This window comes from Callionymus lyra, chromosome 14 (genome assembly GCF_982586985.1).
Source record: "Callionymus lyra chromosome 14, fCalLyr1.hap1.1, whole genome shotgun sequence".
Classification (NCBI taxonomy): domain Eukaryota; kingdom Metazoa; phylum Chordata; class Actinopteri; order Syngnathiformes; family Callionymidae; genus Callionymus; species Callionymus lyra.
Window position 1 is genome coordinate 6416346 of NC_141831.1, and position 19858 is coordinate 6436203.

The 19858-nt window shown below is 38.6% G+C and overlaps 1 protein-coding gene across 2 annotated transcripts; it reads right to left on the reverse strand.

The window, feature by feature from the left end:
* Window positions 1–1328: 1328 nt before the first annotated feature.
* Window positions 1329–17945, reverse strand: LOC148065854 (transcriptional coactivator YAP1-like). Of its 2 annotated transcripts, XM_087807249.1 has the most exons (9): window positions 17806–17945; window positions 17262–17502; window positions 14496–14695; window positions 7364–7509; window positions 5754–5855; window positions 5475–5572; window positions 4113–4231; window positions 3953–4053; window positions 1329–2745 (listed from the first exon to the last, which is right to left on the reverse strand). In XM_087807249.1, exons 2-9 carry the CDS (start codon window positions 17463–17465, stop codon window positions 2567–2569), a joined length of 1149 nt encoding a protein of 382 aa, XP_087663375.1. In that variant the 5' UTR covers window positions 17466–17502; window positions 17806–17945; the 3' UTR covers window positions 1329–2566. The 2 variants fall into 2 exon arrangements, with proteins under 2 accessions (XP_087663375.1, XP_087663377.1); XM_087807251.1 differs by lacking the exon at window positions 5754–5855.
* Between the last annotated feature and the right edge of the window lie 1913 nt (window positions 17946–19858).

A 19858-nucleotide genomic window follows, 5' to 3' on the forward strand; every position in this document is an offset into this window, starting at 1 on the left:
TGATGGTTCTTCTCCAGACAGTAATAATAGACTGAATAAGAACTTATGTCAAACGTTACCAGAAGAGATGGTTTGTTCTTCACTTGCTGTAGTTTGTACATTGAAGATGTTTCATCATCGATTAAAGATAAATCATAATTTCCTGTTATGAGGTTTAAATGACGTAAAGCCCACTGGACACTCTGGTTTGGTCCCACACCGTCACAGTTCAGCTCCAGTGTCTGTCCAACATAAGGTCTCAAGTCCTGACGCCTCATCTTTCTTTTGCCACAAACCAGGAGAGTGAAGTTCTTCTCGTGCATCACGTTGTTCTGGGTCCAGCACTGTTCTTGGTACTGACCCGAGTCTGAAACCTTCAGAGGGTCTATTTCATAATAAGCTTCTCTCTGAAGAATGGAGTCATGATGATGTGAAGAGTTCCACAGAAGTTCCTTCTCCTCACCGATCCATCTTGAGATCAAGCAGACGTCATCAGCTGTTTTGTTCAGGATGAAGTCATGAGAGTCTCCTTCCATCTTGAGGATCTCAGCGAGGATGTTGTTGGAGAAGAACGTCACCAGCAGCAGGATCAGTGCAGCCATGTCTTCGTCTGTGAGTGAGAGTCGACTCTGCTGCGACTTCATGAGGTCAATCTCTTCACCATCAGCAGCTTCTCGTCTACGATTCCTGGAACTAGACGATAACATCAAGAGGATGTTCTGCGTCAACTTCCTGTCGGTTTCATCAGGTGTGAAGCTTCTACGGAAACTGTTGTGAAATCACATGATTCAAACTATTTTAATGCAATAAAACCATAATTATTGCTTCATTCAATTTACTTTTTAACTTTTATCAGTTAATTTTCTCAAAACCTGACATTTTTAAAAATATTAACATCATATTGTCCTAGTTTAAAGCAGGGGTGGGCAATTAAATTTCCTCTGGGGCCACATGATATACTGTGACTGTTGTGAGGGGCCGTCAATCCAGAGGAGAGGAACGAAGAGCTAAAATATGACAGTTTGTGTGAAAGGTTTTAATTAGTTTTTTATAGAATAAATGAATATGAATTCGTTTTTTTTTTAAATATAAAATGACTGAATTCTGCAATTTGAATGTTGTGGGAAAAAGAACAAATATTTTCCAAATGAATGTTTGTTTGTTTTTTACACATAGAGTTTGATATTCTGATTCCAAAAATTGAAAAATAACGTTTCTAAAATTCAACATTTTTTAATTCCTAGCCTTTTTAAAATTCAATATAAAAACGTTGGTATAATAGAGTCACCAGACAAAACCAACAGAGCACCGAGCAACAAAATATCCACATCTTAAGAAAAAGTCAGAGGTTTGCGTATTTAAAAGTTTATTGACACAGAAACGTTTTTATAAAATGATAAAAGTGGGAGTAAAATGTAAAAATCTTATATAAAGCTCATGCTGATTGCCTTCAAACTCTGGTAATAACATAGTAACATATGGAGTGTCATGCATGCGGCGATAAATAACAACCCGACTAGGTAGTGTGTTGCGTTCGTGCAGGAGCGAGAAAAAAACAAAACAACCCTTCGTCGCACGCGTCACTCGGATATCATTAAAAAACTGGATCTAATTTCAATAGATGAGATAATTGACCTTGTTTTTTCTTTTTTAATGATTCACAAACCGTTTGTTAAAAAAAAGATTCAAACTCAGGTAGAAAAATAAAATCACAGCACAAACAATCCAGGAGTAAAAACAGAGTTAATACAGAAAAAAAAGTACTGATGTTGGCGGGAAGAAGTAAATGTTAGGCGGGAAAATGAACATCACGGCATCTGCTATTAGTACAAACAAGTGTTTGGTTTTTCTCGGGAAGATCCACTAGTTTGACTTTCTGTCGACACCCGTCGGTGTTGAGTCAGTATCGTAGCGTTGTCAGTGTGAGCGAGTCCTTCTCTTCCCAGCATTCACCCTCCATCTCCAACGACGTCGTCAGATATCGTCGGCTTCGGATCCATCGAGTCCATCTGCTGTCGCACTCCTGGGAAATATTGACTCACGAACACTCGTAGAGAAGAAGCTAAAAACTTGATCTTTGCCCTAAAAAAAAACAACTAAAACCTTCTTTTAAAAAAAACAAAAAACGTCTATTTATCTGTTTGAACTCCTGAAGAAAAAGCTCCTTAAATTGACGATAAAACGCTGATGTTTAGTGTTTTTAATTCATCATTATAAGTCAAAAGTAACAATAGTGAGGCTTAAAGCTTTTCTTCTAATACTGCTGCAGCTTTTTTTGTTGTTTTCGTTTTTTGGTCCGAGCGACGACACTAGTATCGTTGTTTCCTCTTCGTCTTCTATTTCTACAAGGCACTGCTGGTTTTTTTCTTCCACACAGAAGTTTTAATACTGCATAATATAATGGTCTGTAAAAGTCTGGGACTAAATAAGCATCTTTAGAAGAGGATTAGAAGTGGTGAGTGTCGTCGTAGAGTTTGATTGTAACCCTTGATTTTAAGAGTAGATTTGAAAAATAGATATAAATGCTCCGTCGTTAGTGTTTTGGATTACTTGGCTCGTTCAGTGTCAGGAGTCCATCACCGTCCGTCTATAGCCAAGTGAGCAGGCTGTCTCTGTCCATGTGAGACCCGGACAGCACCGTCTCCATGTCCATCAGGAGGTCCGAGCTCAGGCCTTCGGGGATGCAGGGCATCAGTTCGTCGCCCTCGGACATGGGCAGCACCGGCATGGAGTCCTGCAGGGCCATGGACGACTCGTTGGTGTCGCCTGGAGAGAAAACAAATGATCAAAAAGAAGCAGAAAATATTCTTTTTTTTTAGATGAAAGTCCACCATGATGTTCGTTGTTATTGATTTCTTAATGGATCGCTTGTGTTTCGGTTGCTCTACTGCGACATCTGGTGGTCAGTCAGAAGAACTCTTCAGACAAATATTTTTTATGGTAGTAACAACTATTTATTGAATTATTGATATGAATAATTGAGTTAAATCGTTTCTATATCGAAAGGTTTTATTTATTTATAATATTTGAACAAAATATATAAAAACAATCTAAATTAATTCTTAATTCGACATTATTATACCATTTATAAATATATCTATAAACATTTAAACTTAACATTTTTCCATTCTTGGCCTTACTTAAGTTGAACCTCGGAACAGGCCTCAAAACTACATCTCCCAGAGATCTCTAGCAAAAACTAAAATGGCCGCCTGTCATGTTTCTGCTAAAGCAAAAGTTAATATTTGAGTTTGTGAAATGTAAAAGTAAAAGCACTCAAGTGTTAGTTTAATGTCTTAAATGAGTCTTTAATGAGTCTTTACTGACGGAACATACGAGAGGAAAATACATAAAAGCATTTAATACTTTAAAAAACATGTTTTAATCATTTAAATCTTGAAATCTTAATTTGTTTTTATTTTATTTTATTTTATTTTTTTGTTTGAGTTTCATTTCACGATTGAATCAACATTTCATTCATTTCCAATCGTAAAATAAATTACTATTATTAAAAAATATCAGAATTATTGTAATTAGATTAATAATATAATAATAATAATTATACATTTTGTTTGTAGTGCACTTTATATTTGAATATCATCAAACTGTCTGTACAAATCGAATTTCATTTTAAAATAAACGAATATTCTAATAACATTATTGAAAGAAAATACATATTTAAGCTTTCAATATGTCAATTATTCAAAATAAATATAAAAAGCTTAAAAAGCACCTTTAAATAAAAAAGTATATCAAAGTTTCAACATTTAAAATGTTAAATTCAATCATTAAATATTCCGATGATATTCTTTTATTTGAATGAATCAACGGTTCAGTCTAGTTGCGCTGCAGCTACAGCGACATCTAGTGGCCACACAGCAGATCTCTACCAAATCGTCGCTTCTACTGCAAAACCCTTTGTTTTGATGTCACGAGCCTCCATTGAGGATCTGCAGGAGTCAGTGGTCATTACCGGTGTCCATGTGCTCCACGGAGCTCAGCATGTGGTCGGACGTGCGCGGCAAACTGCTGACGCTCAGACCGCTGTCGGTGCTCTCGTTACGAGAGTGAGCTCTGGACACACAACAACCGTCAACTCTGTTACGTCTCGTGACCCGGGTCCCGGGGCTCACCCGTTCAGCGTGGGTTCGTGGTTCTGGCTCCGGATTCTGACGTCCAGAGAGGGAACGTGAGCCTGCGTGTTCCTGTCGTGATCCATCCCACCGGGAATCTGGTTCCTCACCCCTGAGTCCTGCAGACCCGTGGAATCAAATCCTTTAAGAGTCTTAGACCATCTTGTCCAGGAGAGGACGTGATAGTTTGTGTCTTAAAATCACTCAAGAATAGATTGAAATTCTTCTTTTAGTTGATAATGAAACTAGAAACAGGTCAATGTCCATCTGGGTCCACAAATAATTTGAAGAATACTCTTTATTAAGGAGTTTTAGCTTTTCCTACCTGAACACATGTTTTTTACGCTTAAACATTATTATAAAATGTGTAAATTATTCAATTGAACATTCATTTAATTGCTTAGAATAAATAATCAAATACATTCAAATCATTTAAATTGAATGACATGGAAGTAAATAAATGAAGTAAAGATTGAATACATTAAGAAATAATAATTATAATGAATAAAATGTGGTTTAAGGGGACGTTTTTAAATTAAATGAAATTCAATTTTAAACACAAGTTTGAAGAGTCTATAGGTCACGTTGACCTCTGACCTGTGGTGGAGTAAAATAAAATAAAATAAAATACATTTTTAACCACAAGTTTGAAGAGTCTAAAGGTCAAGTTGACCTCTTACCTATGTAGGAATAAAATAAAATAAAATAAAATAAAATAAAATTTTAAACACAAGTTTGAAGAGTCAATTTGTCATGTTGACCTCTGACCTGTGGAGGAATAAAATAAAATAAATTAAAATTTTAAACAAGAGTTTGAAGAGTCTATAGGTCACGTTCACCTCTGACCTGTGGTGGAGTAAAATAAAATAAAATAAAATACATTTTTAACCACAAGTTGGAAGAGTCTAAAGGTCAAGTTGACCTCTGACTTATGTAGGAATAAAATAAAATGAATAAAATAAATAAAATAAATAAAATAAATAAAATAAATAAAATAAATAAAATAAATAAAATAAATAAAATAAAATAAAATAAAAAACACAAGTTGGAATAGTCTAAAGGTCACACTGACCTCTGACCTGTGGTGGAGTAAAATAAAATAAAATAACATTTTAAACACAAGTTTCAAGAGTCTATTTGTCACGTTAACCTCTGACCTGTGAAAGATTAAAATAAAATAAAAAAAATGAATACAATTTAATTTAATCTAATTTAATTTAATTTAATTTAATTTAATTTAATTTAATTTAATTTAATTTAATTTATTTATTTTATTTTATTTTATTTTATTTTATTTTATTTTATTTTATTTTATTTAAAAACTCAAGTTTGAAGAGTCTGAAGGTCACATTGACCTCTGACCTGTGGTGGAAGCTGCATCTGTTGTTTGCACCTCAGCCGCTCCTTGTCTTGTCGCTGCTGCATGGCCATGTTGAGCAGCCCCGGGTTCAACTTCTGGGCTACAACACAAACACACAAACAAAATGCCAACATTATAAAACACACAAAGAAAACAACAACACAAAAACCTCCACAAAAAAAAAAACAACAACAGAAGAACAACATTTGAGATCTGCGTTGTTCTAGCGATGGCTGAGCAACTTGTGATTTTCAAGTCTGTAGACACAAATTTGATGCTACCTAGACGCGGGTCGACCCATGAGGTGTTCTTATTTATGTGATCGATGTAGAACACCTCTCCGTCCGCGGACACCGCCTGCTCCCAGCCTTCAGGCAGAGGACCTGAGTGTCAGTGAAAGTACACAGTGAGGAAGCCATGAAAGAACTGGACGTTTGAGTTCAAGATCAAGAAGCTAGCGCGCCTTTCTTTAGCGTTTCTGCGCGATGCTAGCTGAGAGGACGTGTTAACGTGCTCGATGTTGACGTATTTAGAGATGGACAATTCACCGCTTTGTCATTTCAATTGATATTTTACACTTTAGCTACAAAGCTAATGTTTGCTGCTAATGTTTGCCAACGTTTACTAATGTTTGCTAATGTTTACTAATGTTTACTAATGTTTGCTAATGTTTACTAATGTTTGCTAATGTTTACTAATGTTTACTAATGTTTGCTAATGTTTACTAATGTTTGCTAATGTTTACTAATGTTTGCTAATGTTTACTAATGTTTGCTAATGTTTGCTAATGTTTGCCTATGTTTGCTAATGTTTGCTAATGTTTGCTAATGTTAACTAACAAAAAACAAACATGTCGCTCTTTTGATCACAGTCATGAGAAATGAGCAGGAAGTTAGTTGTGGTTTCAAGCTAAGATGCTAAAGATTAGCATAGCAGGGGAAACTTATGAGTCATTATTTATCTCTTTTTTCAAAACTAAAGATGGTAAACAGAATTAAATCTAGTTTTCTGGAGTTTTACTCTGGTTCTGTAGAGAAAAAGACTGATTTCAATTCTATTTTCTTTGCATTTCTGAAAGTTTTTCTGAAAGTTTTTCACTACTTTACTCTAATTTCTTTAATAGTATAAATAGCTCCTGATTTTTCAAAATACACTGGAAGAAAGTAAATATTTAAAGTTAGTTTGTTTCAACGTTTATGATTTAAAATGGATTAAGATATAATTGTCATTAATATTGCTACACTTAACTAACCTAATGCCATTAGTTGCAAAAAAAATGATCATAATCCTTTTTATTTAAAAAAAAAAGAATTTAGAGAAAATCTCTTTTTTTTTTTTTTTACACAAAATAAAACACATTACATGCAGTAATAATCAATACAGCAGAAATAAAATAGTTTATTTTTACTTTCTTTGCTGCAAATCATCAATATATTAATTTATTCTCATTGTTTTTTGCATTTGTTTTAAGTTTTGAGAGCAATTTTACACCATTTAATGTAAACACATTGGGTTTAATACGTGAAAAATGACTCTGTTTACAAAAATACATTAGTCGTTATAATAATAATATATTTTAATCTGTGTTTTAGATCTTTTAAAATCCTCGATTTCATGTTTGTATCTTAATAATGAACATTAATCGTCGTGAACTTGTCCATCAATGAAAACCATCAACATCTGAATCATAATTTGTCTTAAAAGGTTAAAATAATTCTCTTAACAACAACATGTTATCGACAAAAGTGCATCTAAAGATCCGACATCTTGGTTTGAACTTGTAATGACTAGAAACCACCACAAGTCTAACAGGTTCGAGGTTCGAGATCCGGTCGAGCTGCTGACTCGGAAGTGAAGCATCATGGGAGGACGGAGTGGGTTTGACGGGTACCTGTCTCCGGGTTGATGCTCTGTGGGGAGGTGGGGGCGGCCGGGTTGCTGAGGGAGTGTGAGTGGACGGGGGTCCCGGGATGCTGGGCCGCAGACTGGAGCTGAGCCAGACGAGGGTCGTGCCAGGTTGTTGTTTTCTCCACGTGACTGCAAATAAAACATGTCTGAACAAACGTAAACTCAAGTGACCTCAGGTTTCTCGGCTGGATCTACCTGTACGACCTGATACACCCACACACACACACACACGCACACACGCACACACTCACACACACACACACACGCATACACTCACGCACACACACACACACTCACGCACAAACACACACACACACACGCACACACTCACGCACACACACACACACTCACGCACAAACACACACACACACACGCACACTCAATATAGAAACACACACACTCACTAACACACTTTTACACACACACACACACATGCATAAAGATACACACACGCTCACATATAGAAACACACACACTCTTACACTCACGCACACACACACACATACTCACAAACACACATTAAGAAACACACACTCTCACACACACACACACTCTTAAACTCACTAACACAAACACACACTCACATAGAAACACACACACACAGTCACATATAATAACACACACACTCTCAAACTCACTAACACACACTCACATATAGAAAACACACACACACACACTCTCACATATAGAAAACACACACACACTCACATAGAAACACACACACTTTGAAACACACACTCACTAACACACACACACACAGAAATACAAACTTACACACATAGACTCAGACTCACACACACAAACACACATTCACGGTCACTAACAACACACACACTCTCTCTCTCACCAACACACACTCACACACAAATAGAAAGAAACACACGCACACTAATACTCTTTCACAAACACAAATACACACTGTCAAACATGGTCAAACGAAAAATACACACACACACACAAACATACATAAATACGAACACAAACATACACATGGAAACACACATACACACACGCTGAAGCACACACACATCCACTTAAACACAGGGACATACACATACATGCACAGAAATACATAAACAAAAGCACACATGGACACACTCATATAGACTCACAAGCACACATGGACACACTCATATAGACTCACAAGCACACATGGACACACTCATATAGACTCACACACCAGGAACACACACATGTAAATACAGACACAAAAGCACACATGGACACACTCATATAGACTCACACACCAGGAACACACACATGTAAATACAGACACAAAAGCACACATGGACACACACATATAGACACACAAGCACACATGGACACACACACATAGACTCACACACGCTGAAGCAAAAACCAGGAACACACACATGTAAATACAGACACACAAGCACACATGGACACACACATATAGACACACAAGCACACATGGACACACAAGCACACATGGACACACACACATAGACTCACACACGCTGAAGCAAAAACCAGGAACACACACATGTAAATACAGACACACAAGCACACATGGACACACACATGGACACACAAGCACACATGGACACACACACATAGACTCACACACGCTGAAGCAGACACCAGGAACACACACATGTAAATACAGACACACAAGCACACATGGACACACTCATATAGACTCACACACCAGGAACACACACATGTAAATACAGACACAAAAGCACACATGGACACACACATATAGACACACAAGCACACATGGACACACAAGCACACATGGACACACACACATAGACTCACACACGCTGAAGCAAAAACCAGGAACACACACATGTAAATACAGACACACAAGCACACATGGACACACACATGGACACACAAGCACACATGGACACACACACATAGACTCACACACGCTGAAGCACACACCAGGAACACACACATGTAAATACAGACACACAAGCACACATGGACACACACATGGACACACAAGCACACATGGACACACACACGCTGAAGCAAATACCAGGAACACACACATGTAAATACAGACACACAAGCACACATGGACACACACATGGACACACAAGCACACATGGACACACACACATAGACTCACACACGCTGAAGCACACACCAGGAACACACACATGTAAATACAGACACACAAGCACACATGGACACACACATATAGACACACAAGCACACATGGACACACAAGCACACATGGACACACACACATAGACTCACACACGCTGAAGCAAAAACCAGGAACACACACATGTAAATACAGACACACAAGCACACATGGACACACACATGGACACACAAGCACACATGGACACACACACATAGACTCACACACGCTGAAGCAGACACCAGGAACACACACATGTAAATACAGACACACAAGCACACATGGACACACTCATATAGACTCACACACCAGGAACACACACATGTAAATACAGACACAAAAGCACACATGGACACACACATATAGACACACAAGCACACATGGACACACAAGCACACATGGACACACACACATAGACTCACACACGCTGAAGCAAAAACCAGGAACACACACATGTAAATACAGACACACAAGCACACATGGACACACACATGGACACACAAGCACACATGGACACACACACATAGACTCACACACGCTGAAGCACACACCAGGAACACACACATGTAAATACAGACACACAAGCACACATGGACACACACATGGACACACAAGCACACATGGACACACACACATAGACTCACACACGCTGAAGCAAAAACCAGGAACACACACATGTAAATACAGACACACAAGCACACATGGACACACACATGGACACACAAGCACACATGGACACACACACATAGACTCACACACGCTGAAGCACACACCAGGAACACACACATGTAAATACAGACACACAAGCACACATGGACACACACATATAGACACACAAGCACACATGGACACACAAGCACACATGGACACACACACATAGACTCACACACGCTGAAGCAAAAACCAGGAACACACACATGTAAATACAGACACACAAGCACACATGGACACACACATGGACACACAAGCACACATGGACACACACACATAGACTCACACACGCTGAAGCAGACACCAGGAACACACACATGTAAATACAGACACACAAGCACACATGGACACACTCATATAGACTCACACACCAGGAACACACACATGTAAATACAGACACAAAAGCACACATGGACACACACATATAGACACACAAGCACACATGGACACACAAGCACACATGGACACACACACATAGACTCACACACGCTGAAGCAAAAACCAGGAACACACACATGTAAATACAGACACACAAGCACACATGGACACACACATGGACACACAAGCACACATGGACACACACACATAGACTCACACACGCTGAAGCACACACCAGGAACACACACATGTAAATACAGACACACAAGCACACATGGACACACACATATAGACACACAAGCACACATGGACACACAAGCACACATGGACACACACACATAGACTCACACACGCTGAAGCAAAAACCAGGAACACACACATGTAAATACAGACACACAAGCACACATGGACACACACATGGACACACAAGCACACATGGACACACACACATAGACTCACACACGCTGAAGCAGACACCAGGAACACACACATGTAAATACAGACACACAAGCACACATGGACACACACATGGACACACAAGCACACATGGACACACACATATAGACTCACACACGCTGAAGCACACACCAGGAACACACACATGTAAATACATACACACAAGCACACATGGACACACACATATAGACACACAAACACACATGGACACACACATATAGACTCACACACGCTGAAGCACACACCAGGAACACACACATGTAAATACAGACACACAAGCACACATGGACACACACATATAGACTCACACACCAGGAACACACACATGTAAATACAGACACACAAGCACACATGGACACACACATATAGACTCACACACCAGGAACACACACATGTAAATACAGACACACAAGCACACATGGACACACACATATAGACACACAAGCACACATGGACACACACACACACACATACATAGACTCACACACGCTGAAGCACACACCACGAACACACACATGTAAATACAGACACACAAGCACACATGGACACACAAGCACACATGGACACACACACATAGACTCACACAGGCTGAAGCACACACCAGGAACACACACATGTAAATACATACACACAAGCACACATGGACACACACATATAGACACACAAGCACACATGGACACACACATATAGACTCACACACCAGGAACACACATATGTAAATACAGACACACAAGCACACATGGACACAAACATATATGTTGTGTCTCAAATCGCATACTAGCCTACTCAAAGTTAGTATTCTTAGTGCGTTAGTGCGTCACAATTTAGTGCTCCATGCACACTAAATTGGCGTACTAACACGCCCACAAAACTAAGTATGGTTCGATGGACACTAAGCACCCTAAACAGCTCCATCTTAGTGATGCTTTAAACGGAAGTTACGTTATATATATATATATATATATATATATATATATATATATATATATGCATATACTTACAGGTGTATTTTCAGCAGCAGTAGGTGGATAAACACGTCTTCGCTGCTGATACCAGCTTAAATATCTCCCGAATATTTCGATTCTCATATTTGTTCTTTATTTCTTTTTCCAAGGTTGCAAAACGCGTTGCCAGCAGGTGGCGATAGCGTTCCTACAGCTGGTTGAAACCATCGTTAAATAGTAGTAGAAGAAGAAGCTGTCATGTGATTTCCTGTTAGTGTGTAGCAGCAGAGTTTGATTTGAGACATACTATCTGTGGAGAATTTGCGTACTAGTTAGTACGTACACTAAACTGATGCATACTAACTTCTAGTATACTAAGAGTAGTATGCGATTTGAGATACAGCAATAGACACACAAGCACACATGGACACACACATATAGACACACAAGCACACATGGACACACATGGACACACATAGACTCACACACGCTGAAGCACACACCAGGAACACACACATGTAAATACAGACACACAAGCACACATGGACACACATATAGACTCACACACGCTGAAGCACACACCAGGAACACACACATGTAAATACATACACACAAGCACACATGAACACACACATATAGACACACAAGCACACATGGACACACAAACATAGACTCACATACGCTGAAGCACACACCAGGAACACACACATGTAAATACAGACACACAAGCACACATGGACACACACATATAGACACACAAGTACACATACATATATACTCACACACGCTGAAGCACACACCAGGAACACACACACACGTAAATACATACACACTAGCACACATGGACACACACGTATAGACTCGCACGCGCTGAAGCACACACCAGGAACACACACATGTAAATACATACTCACAAGCATATAGACACATACATGGACTCACACACGCTGAAGCACAAACCAGGAACACACACATGTAAATACAGACACACAAGCACACATGGACACACACATATAGACACACAAGCACACATGGACACACACACATAGACTCAAACACCAGGAACACACACATGTAAATACATACACACAAGCACACACCAGGAACACACACGTAAATACATACACACCAGCACACATTGACACACAATTATAGACTCACACACCAGGAACACACACATGTAAATACAGACACACAAGCACACATGGACACACACATATAGACACACAAGCACACATGGACTCACACACGCTGAAGCACACACCAGGAACACACACATGTAAATACATACACACCAGCACACATGGACACACAATTATAGACTCACACACCCGGAACACACACCAGGAACACACACATGTAAATACATACACACATGGACACACACATGTAAATACACACACACATGGACACACACATGTAAATACACACACACATGGACACACACATGTAAATACACACACACATGTAAATACATACACACATGGACACACACATGTAAATACAATACACACATGGACACACACATGTAAATACACACACACATGGACACACACATGTAAATACAAACACACATGGACACACACATGTAAATACATACACACATGGACACACACATGTAAATGCACACACACATGGACACACACATGTAAATACACACACACATGGACACACACATGTAAATACACACACACATGGACACACACATGTAAATACACACACACATGTAAATACAAACACACATGGACACACACATGTAAATACATACACACATGGACACACACATGTAAATACATACACACATGGACACACACATGTAAATACACACACACACGGACACACACACGCTGAAGCACACACCAGGAACACACACATGTAAATACATACACACATGGACACACACATGTAAATACACACACACATGGACACACACATGTAAATACACACACACATGGACACACACATGTAAATACACACACACATGTAAATACACACACACATGGACACACACGTAAATACACACACACATGGACACACACATGTAAATACACAGACACATGTAAATACACACACACATGGACACAAACATGGACACACACATGTAAATACACACACACATGTAAATACACACACACATGGACACACACGTAAATACACACACACATGGACACACACATGTAAATACACACACACATGGACACACACATGTAAATACACACACACATGTAAATACACACACACATGGACACACACATGTAAATACACACACACATGTAAATACACACACACATGGACACACACATGTAAATACACACACACATGTAAATACACACACACATGTAAATACACACACACATGGACACACACATGTAAATACACACACACATGTAAATACACACACACATGGACACACACATGTAAATACATACACACATGTAAATACACACACACATTGAAAAGGTGTAACCACGGTGATCAGGATCAAGTGCTTGACGCCGGAGTCTTACTTGAGGAAGTATCGTTGTCCGGTCAGGGTCTTGGCCATCTCCCAGCCGGGGGGCAGCGGGATGTCGTCGGGGATGACGGGCGCGGCGCTGACCTCCGGCGCCTGAGCGGACAGAGAGTTGACCGGCAGCGACGCCGGCGAGGAGTGAGCGCGCACGTGGTGAGGCGTGAGCGAACCGCACACGCCGCCGTCCGAACTGGACTGTGGACGGAAAAAAAACATCGTTAACAATTTAAAAAAAACTAGTTGTTTTTTTTAAAGAAACTTTTCGTACATTTTCATTTTCAAACACTTTATATTGTGAGTCTATTTTTAATCATTGACTTTATTATTAAAACAACGTTTGTTTTTTTATTTTCAATATATTTAAAGCAGAAAACTTGAGTTTACACTGGTTTGATCTGTTTCTTTGCTCTTGATAACAACTATTTTCGTTTGAATCTCTTAATAATAATAATAATAATAATTTTATATAAAAATGAAAGTTTGAAAAAAAGAAAGAAGGTATTTTTAATGAATATTTTTGGTGCTTATTCTTCGAGGGACTGTGTTGGGATCAGAAAATTGTACATTTCGTCAGTAAAAAGAGACAAAAAGGTTGATTTTTCAGAAAATTTGGACACTTTTTTTTTTAAGTTCCTGAAACGGACTCATCGAGGAACAGATAGAAACGTTAGTTATATTTCCTTGTGAACGTGAAACGTGATTTGATAAATATATTTTACATTTCAAATATTTTACTATTTTGGCTCTTCTGACTTCACGGCCCCTCACACTATAAATATGTGGCCCCTGGTAAAGAACCACATTTATTAATAATAATAATAATAATAATAATAATAATAATAATAATAATAATAATAATAATAATCTCTATTTATATAGCGCCTTTCTAATGAACTTTTTAATGGAAGTAATTTGGAGATTTTATTTGAAGGACAGACAAAACTGTCAATTCTTGTTGAGACTCTTTTCTGAAAGACAAATTTAATTTATATATTTTTGTTTAATGTCATTTTTTTGTCTCATTATTTATTATTTTAATTTAAAAACCTGTTCAACGTTAAAGTGATAATTCACAAAACTTCACTCATTTTCTACTCGAGCTCATGTCGACTAATGTCCATGTCTTTTTAGATTTATATACAAAAACGTGTTCATTTTAATGTAGCATCCGAAGCTAACTTGTCTTCGTCCAAAAAGACTCTTAAAAACATCCAAAAACCTCCAGACTGCTCGTCCTTCACGTCCCTCTGGTGTTGAGTAAGTCAATATTTTTGCAGCAGAAGCTAAAAGGCTAACATGCTACACAGACAGGAAGTACTGGGGGTAAACATCGCGAGCACTTCCTGTCTACTGTCTACACTGGACGAGCAGCATTGGAGGTATTTGGATGTTTTTGAGAGCCTCAGTTTTCGGCTCAAGCGCTCAGAAAGCGCAGCCATCCGCCAAGTTTCCAATTTAAAAAACAACTAAGTCATATTTTTTAACACAATGATAATTTATCTACACATTTGAACAAGCGGAAAAAAAAATAGAAACTCATTTTGCAGAAGCCAAAACTCTTTTAAAGAAAATGCAGTGTATTCTTCAAGTTATTTGTGGATCCAGATGGAAATTTCATTTTGTGTGATTATGTGAACTAAAATGTTTAGTTAAATCTATTTTTGAGTGATTTTTGATTGAATGTTTTTTCAAAACATGAATTTTGGTGGAGGAAGCCAACACGCTGATTATTCTTCAAATGATCTTTGGATCCAGATTGAAATTTGACTTTGATTATGTGAACTACATTTTTGGTTAAATCTGTTTTTGATTGAATGATTCTGTTTAAAAAATATAAATTTCACTAGAGGAAGCCAAAACCTCCAGGAAAAACACGCTGATTATTCTTCAAATGATTTGTGGATCCAGATGGAAATTTGACTTTGTGTTATTATGTGAACTAAAATGTTTAGTTAAATCTGTTTTTGAGTCATTTTTGATTGAAGGATTCTGTTTAAAAATATATAAATTTCACTAGAGGAGGCCAAAACCTCCAAGAAAAAAAACGCTGATTATTCTTCAAACGTTATGTGGATCCAGATGGAAATTTGACTTTGTTTGATTATGTGAACTAAAATGTTTAGTTAAATCTGTTTTTGAGTCATTTTTGATTGAATGATTCTGTTTAAAAATATATAAATTTCACTAGAGGAAGCCAAAACCTCCAAGAAAAAAAACGCTGATTATTCTTCAAACGTTATGTGGATCCAGATGGAAATTTGACTTTGTTTGATTATGTGAACTAAAATGTTTAGTTAAATCTGTTTTTGAGTCATTTTTGATTGAATGATTCTGTTTAAAAATGTATAAATTTCACTAGAGGAAGCCAAAACCTCCAAGAAAAAAAAATGCTGCTGATTATTCTTCAAACGTTATGTGGATCCAGACGGATATTGAACCTGTTCCTCATCTCATTGCCACCATTGTGATTTTAAAAATGGTTATTTTTGATTTAAATGTCATTTAACTACACCTTTGATTCATGTTAATGCATTAAAAACATATAGTATTTGCAGAGGATCATGTCATGGGGCCACAACAAGTTACAGATGAAGTACAAATACTAACGTAAGTTGTGGAGTAAAAGTTTGAAGTACTCAACTTCCCAAACTACGTGAAGTATTAGTACTTTTATTGATTTTTTTCAATATGTCATGAAAGTATAATAAACCAAAGTGTGTTGTTATCGCTCCGGCGCGCGCTCTGACGACAGTGTCATTACTTGTCTGGAGTGGCCCCGGGGGTCCGGCTGGCGGAAGAAGGAGTCCGGAAGCTTCCTCATCCTCATGGGCAGGGGGGCGGGCTGCTTGGCGGCCTTGCTGGGGTTCATCACGGCGCTGAAGAGGGCCTCGAGCTCCGTCTGCGAGTCCCCGCGCACGTGCACGATCTGCTGCCCGGCCGGGGGCGCGCCGCGGTGCGCGTCCATGTCGCCCAACTTTTTTTTTCCCTTTCTCTAAAACAATCTGAACGAACGAAAAGAAGAAAAAAATCGCGTCAAAAAAAACAAAAAAGGGTGAGATTTAAAAAAAAGTTTCAACCCGAGACCAGAATAGAAGATCCGTGATTGTTTACAACCAGAACCCCCTCCCCCCACCTCACTTTTTTTTGTGTCGTCTCTGTGCCACAAACTTCACGCAACAACACAACAACACACAAACATGTCGAGGGGACACACTTTTTTTTTTTTTAAAGTGGGGTTTTTTTCTGAAGAAAAACAAGCGGGGGTCGAGGCGTGAACAACAGCTTCCATATGCCCTGCCGCATACCTTCGAGCAGAACCCGTCTCCCCTCCGCGGCTCCCACTCGTCCTGCAGGGGGAAAAAAAAAAACAAAAACCACCCACGACCGTGGAAGGAAAGAAACACGTCCGAGGAGGTCACAGCCCGACGGCGGGAGAGAAGCGAAAGTTGGTCCAAGTGATCCGCTCGGACCCCCGAACTTTCTTTTTCCACATCCAGAGCGAGTCCAGATTCATGTGATAGTGGGGAGGGGCGGGGTTGAAGGTTTAAAGCCGCCGCAGTTGCTGCGGGACACGAATCTCACACATGAATCCGTTTAACACGTAAAGAAGCTATTTTTAATTCACGTCACACTTTAACCGTGACGTAAGACACCCTCATTCCTCCGCGCGAGGGCCACGGGAACAAAAAAAAAAAAGTGGGGACCTGGAGGAACCGGGCGTGAAGCTCTCCACGATCGGCGTGTGTGGGGTTTCTTCCTTCTTCTTCTTCTTTTTCTTCTTCTTTTTTAAATCTTTTAGGGGGGACCTGGGGGTGTCGTTGCAGTTCGTATCATTTGAGAAAACATCCGCCCCAGATGAGGCCGATCCCAGCCAGAGCTGGAACTCACGCCCCCTGGCGGAAAACACGCGCACTGCGCGCCAGAGTCAGCTGTTAAACACATTGGAGTGAAAAACTTGGGGAAAACAGGCCTGTTTTCACTTTGTATCCAAAAATATAATCGAGGATAAAACTCTTGAAACAAATAAGCATTATACAAGACTCATTCAAATGTAATTTAATTCATGCTATTTTGTTATTTTTTAACATTTGCTTAATACAGTATTTGTGTTATTGTACATTCATATGTGTATTTGCTATTTCTGCTATTTATTCATGTATCTCTTGATAAAAATATCGGCTATAATTAAATCCCTATTTATTATCGATAATTATTATTTTTAATTTGCTCCAATTGTCGTTTTCCATAAAGAAGATTAATTTATCTTTACCACCCTATTTACTCCAAGATACACACTGTTTGACACGCAATATATCAACATAAAATATATAATTATCTAAATTATATATAGAAATTCTAGGTTTGTTATTCGATTGGATTTCAATCTTATTAAATATATACGATAATAAGAGTAACAGGTGATAAAGATGAACTCATGTGTGTTAATGGGAGGGAAAAGCTAATGGTAACGGAAAGAAATAACAATTATTTTAGTGTAAATAGTGATTTTAATTCATAATTAGATTTTTAATTGAAAATAATATGTGTTTATTTTATGTGGAACTGGTTTATTACCAGGAAATTATACATTCTTATGTTAAAAATGACTGAAAAAAGTTTATTTTGACCGACCAGGACTTAAAAAAATCTTTTTTTTTAACCTAAACTTTTTCTTTTAATCCTATATAACAAGTGACTCACGAGCACAGATGAAACTAAAATATTAGCTCAACGCGGTCACTCTTCTGTGAACACGGTTTAGCTGGAGTGTGACTGATAAAAGCTCCGGAAAACACTTCCTTATCAATCTCTCGGAAAGACTTGCATAGAAGACGAGGAAAAGAAAAGTAGGACGAGGAAATAGTTGGTAAAGTCAACGGAGGGCGGAGTCTGGAGCCAGGGTGATGATGTTTGCTGATGAGATAGTGATCTGTATGAAGGAAAATGAAAGCTGGGTGGACGTGTCTGGGTTCGGAGTGATGGACGGAGAAGAAAGAAGGCGAAGAAGAGAGTGCAGACGGGATAGAATGGGTTGAGACGGACATTTTGAATGTTTTGAACGTTAAAAATTCAGTTTAAGACGATTAAATAATATAACTTTTATCGACACATGTATGTACTGTTCATTTATGAGTGTTCTATCGATCACGACGGTGTCCATGGGAAGCTGTATTCTATCCCAGCTACTTGGGGTGAGAGGCAGGGGACACCCCGAACAGGAGGCCAGTCGGTCACAGAACACACAAACAACCATTAAAGTTAAAACAATTATACATTGAAAATAAAAATGTTATTCTACTCTGAACTCATTAGGGCCACAGAAATACAGTCAGAGGGCCACATGTGGGAGGAAACCGA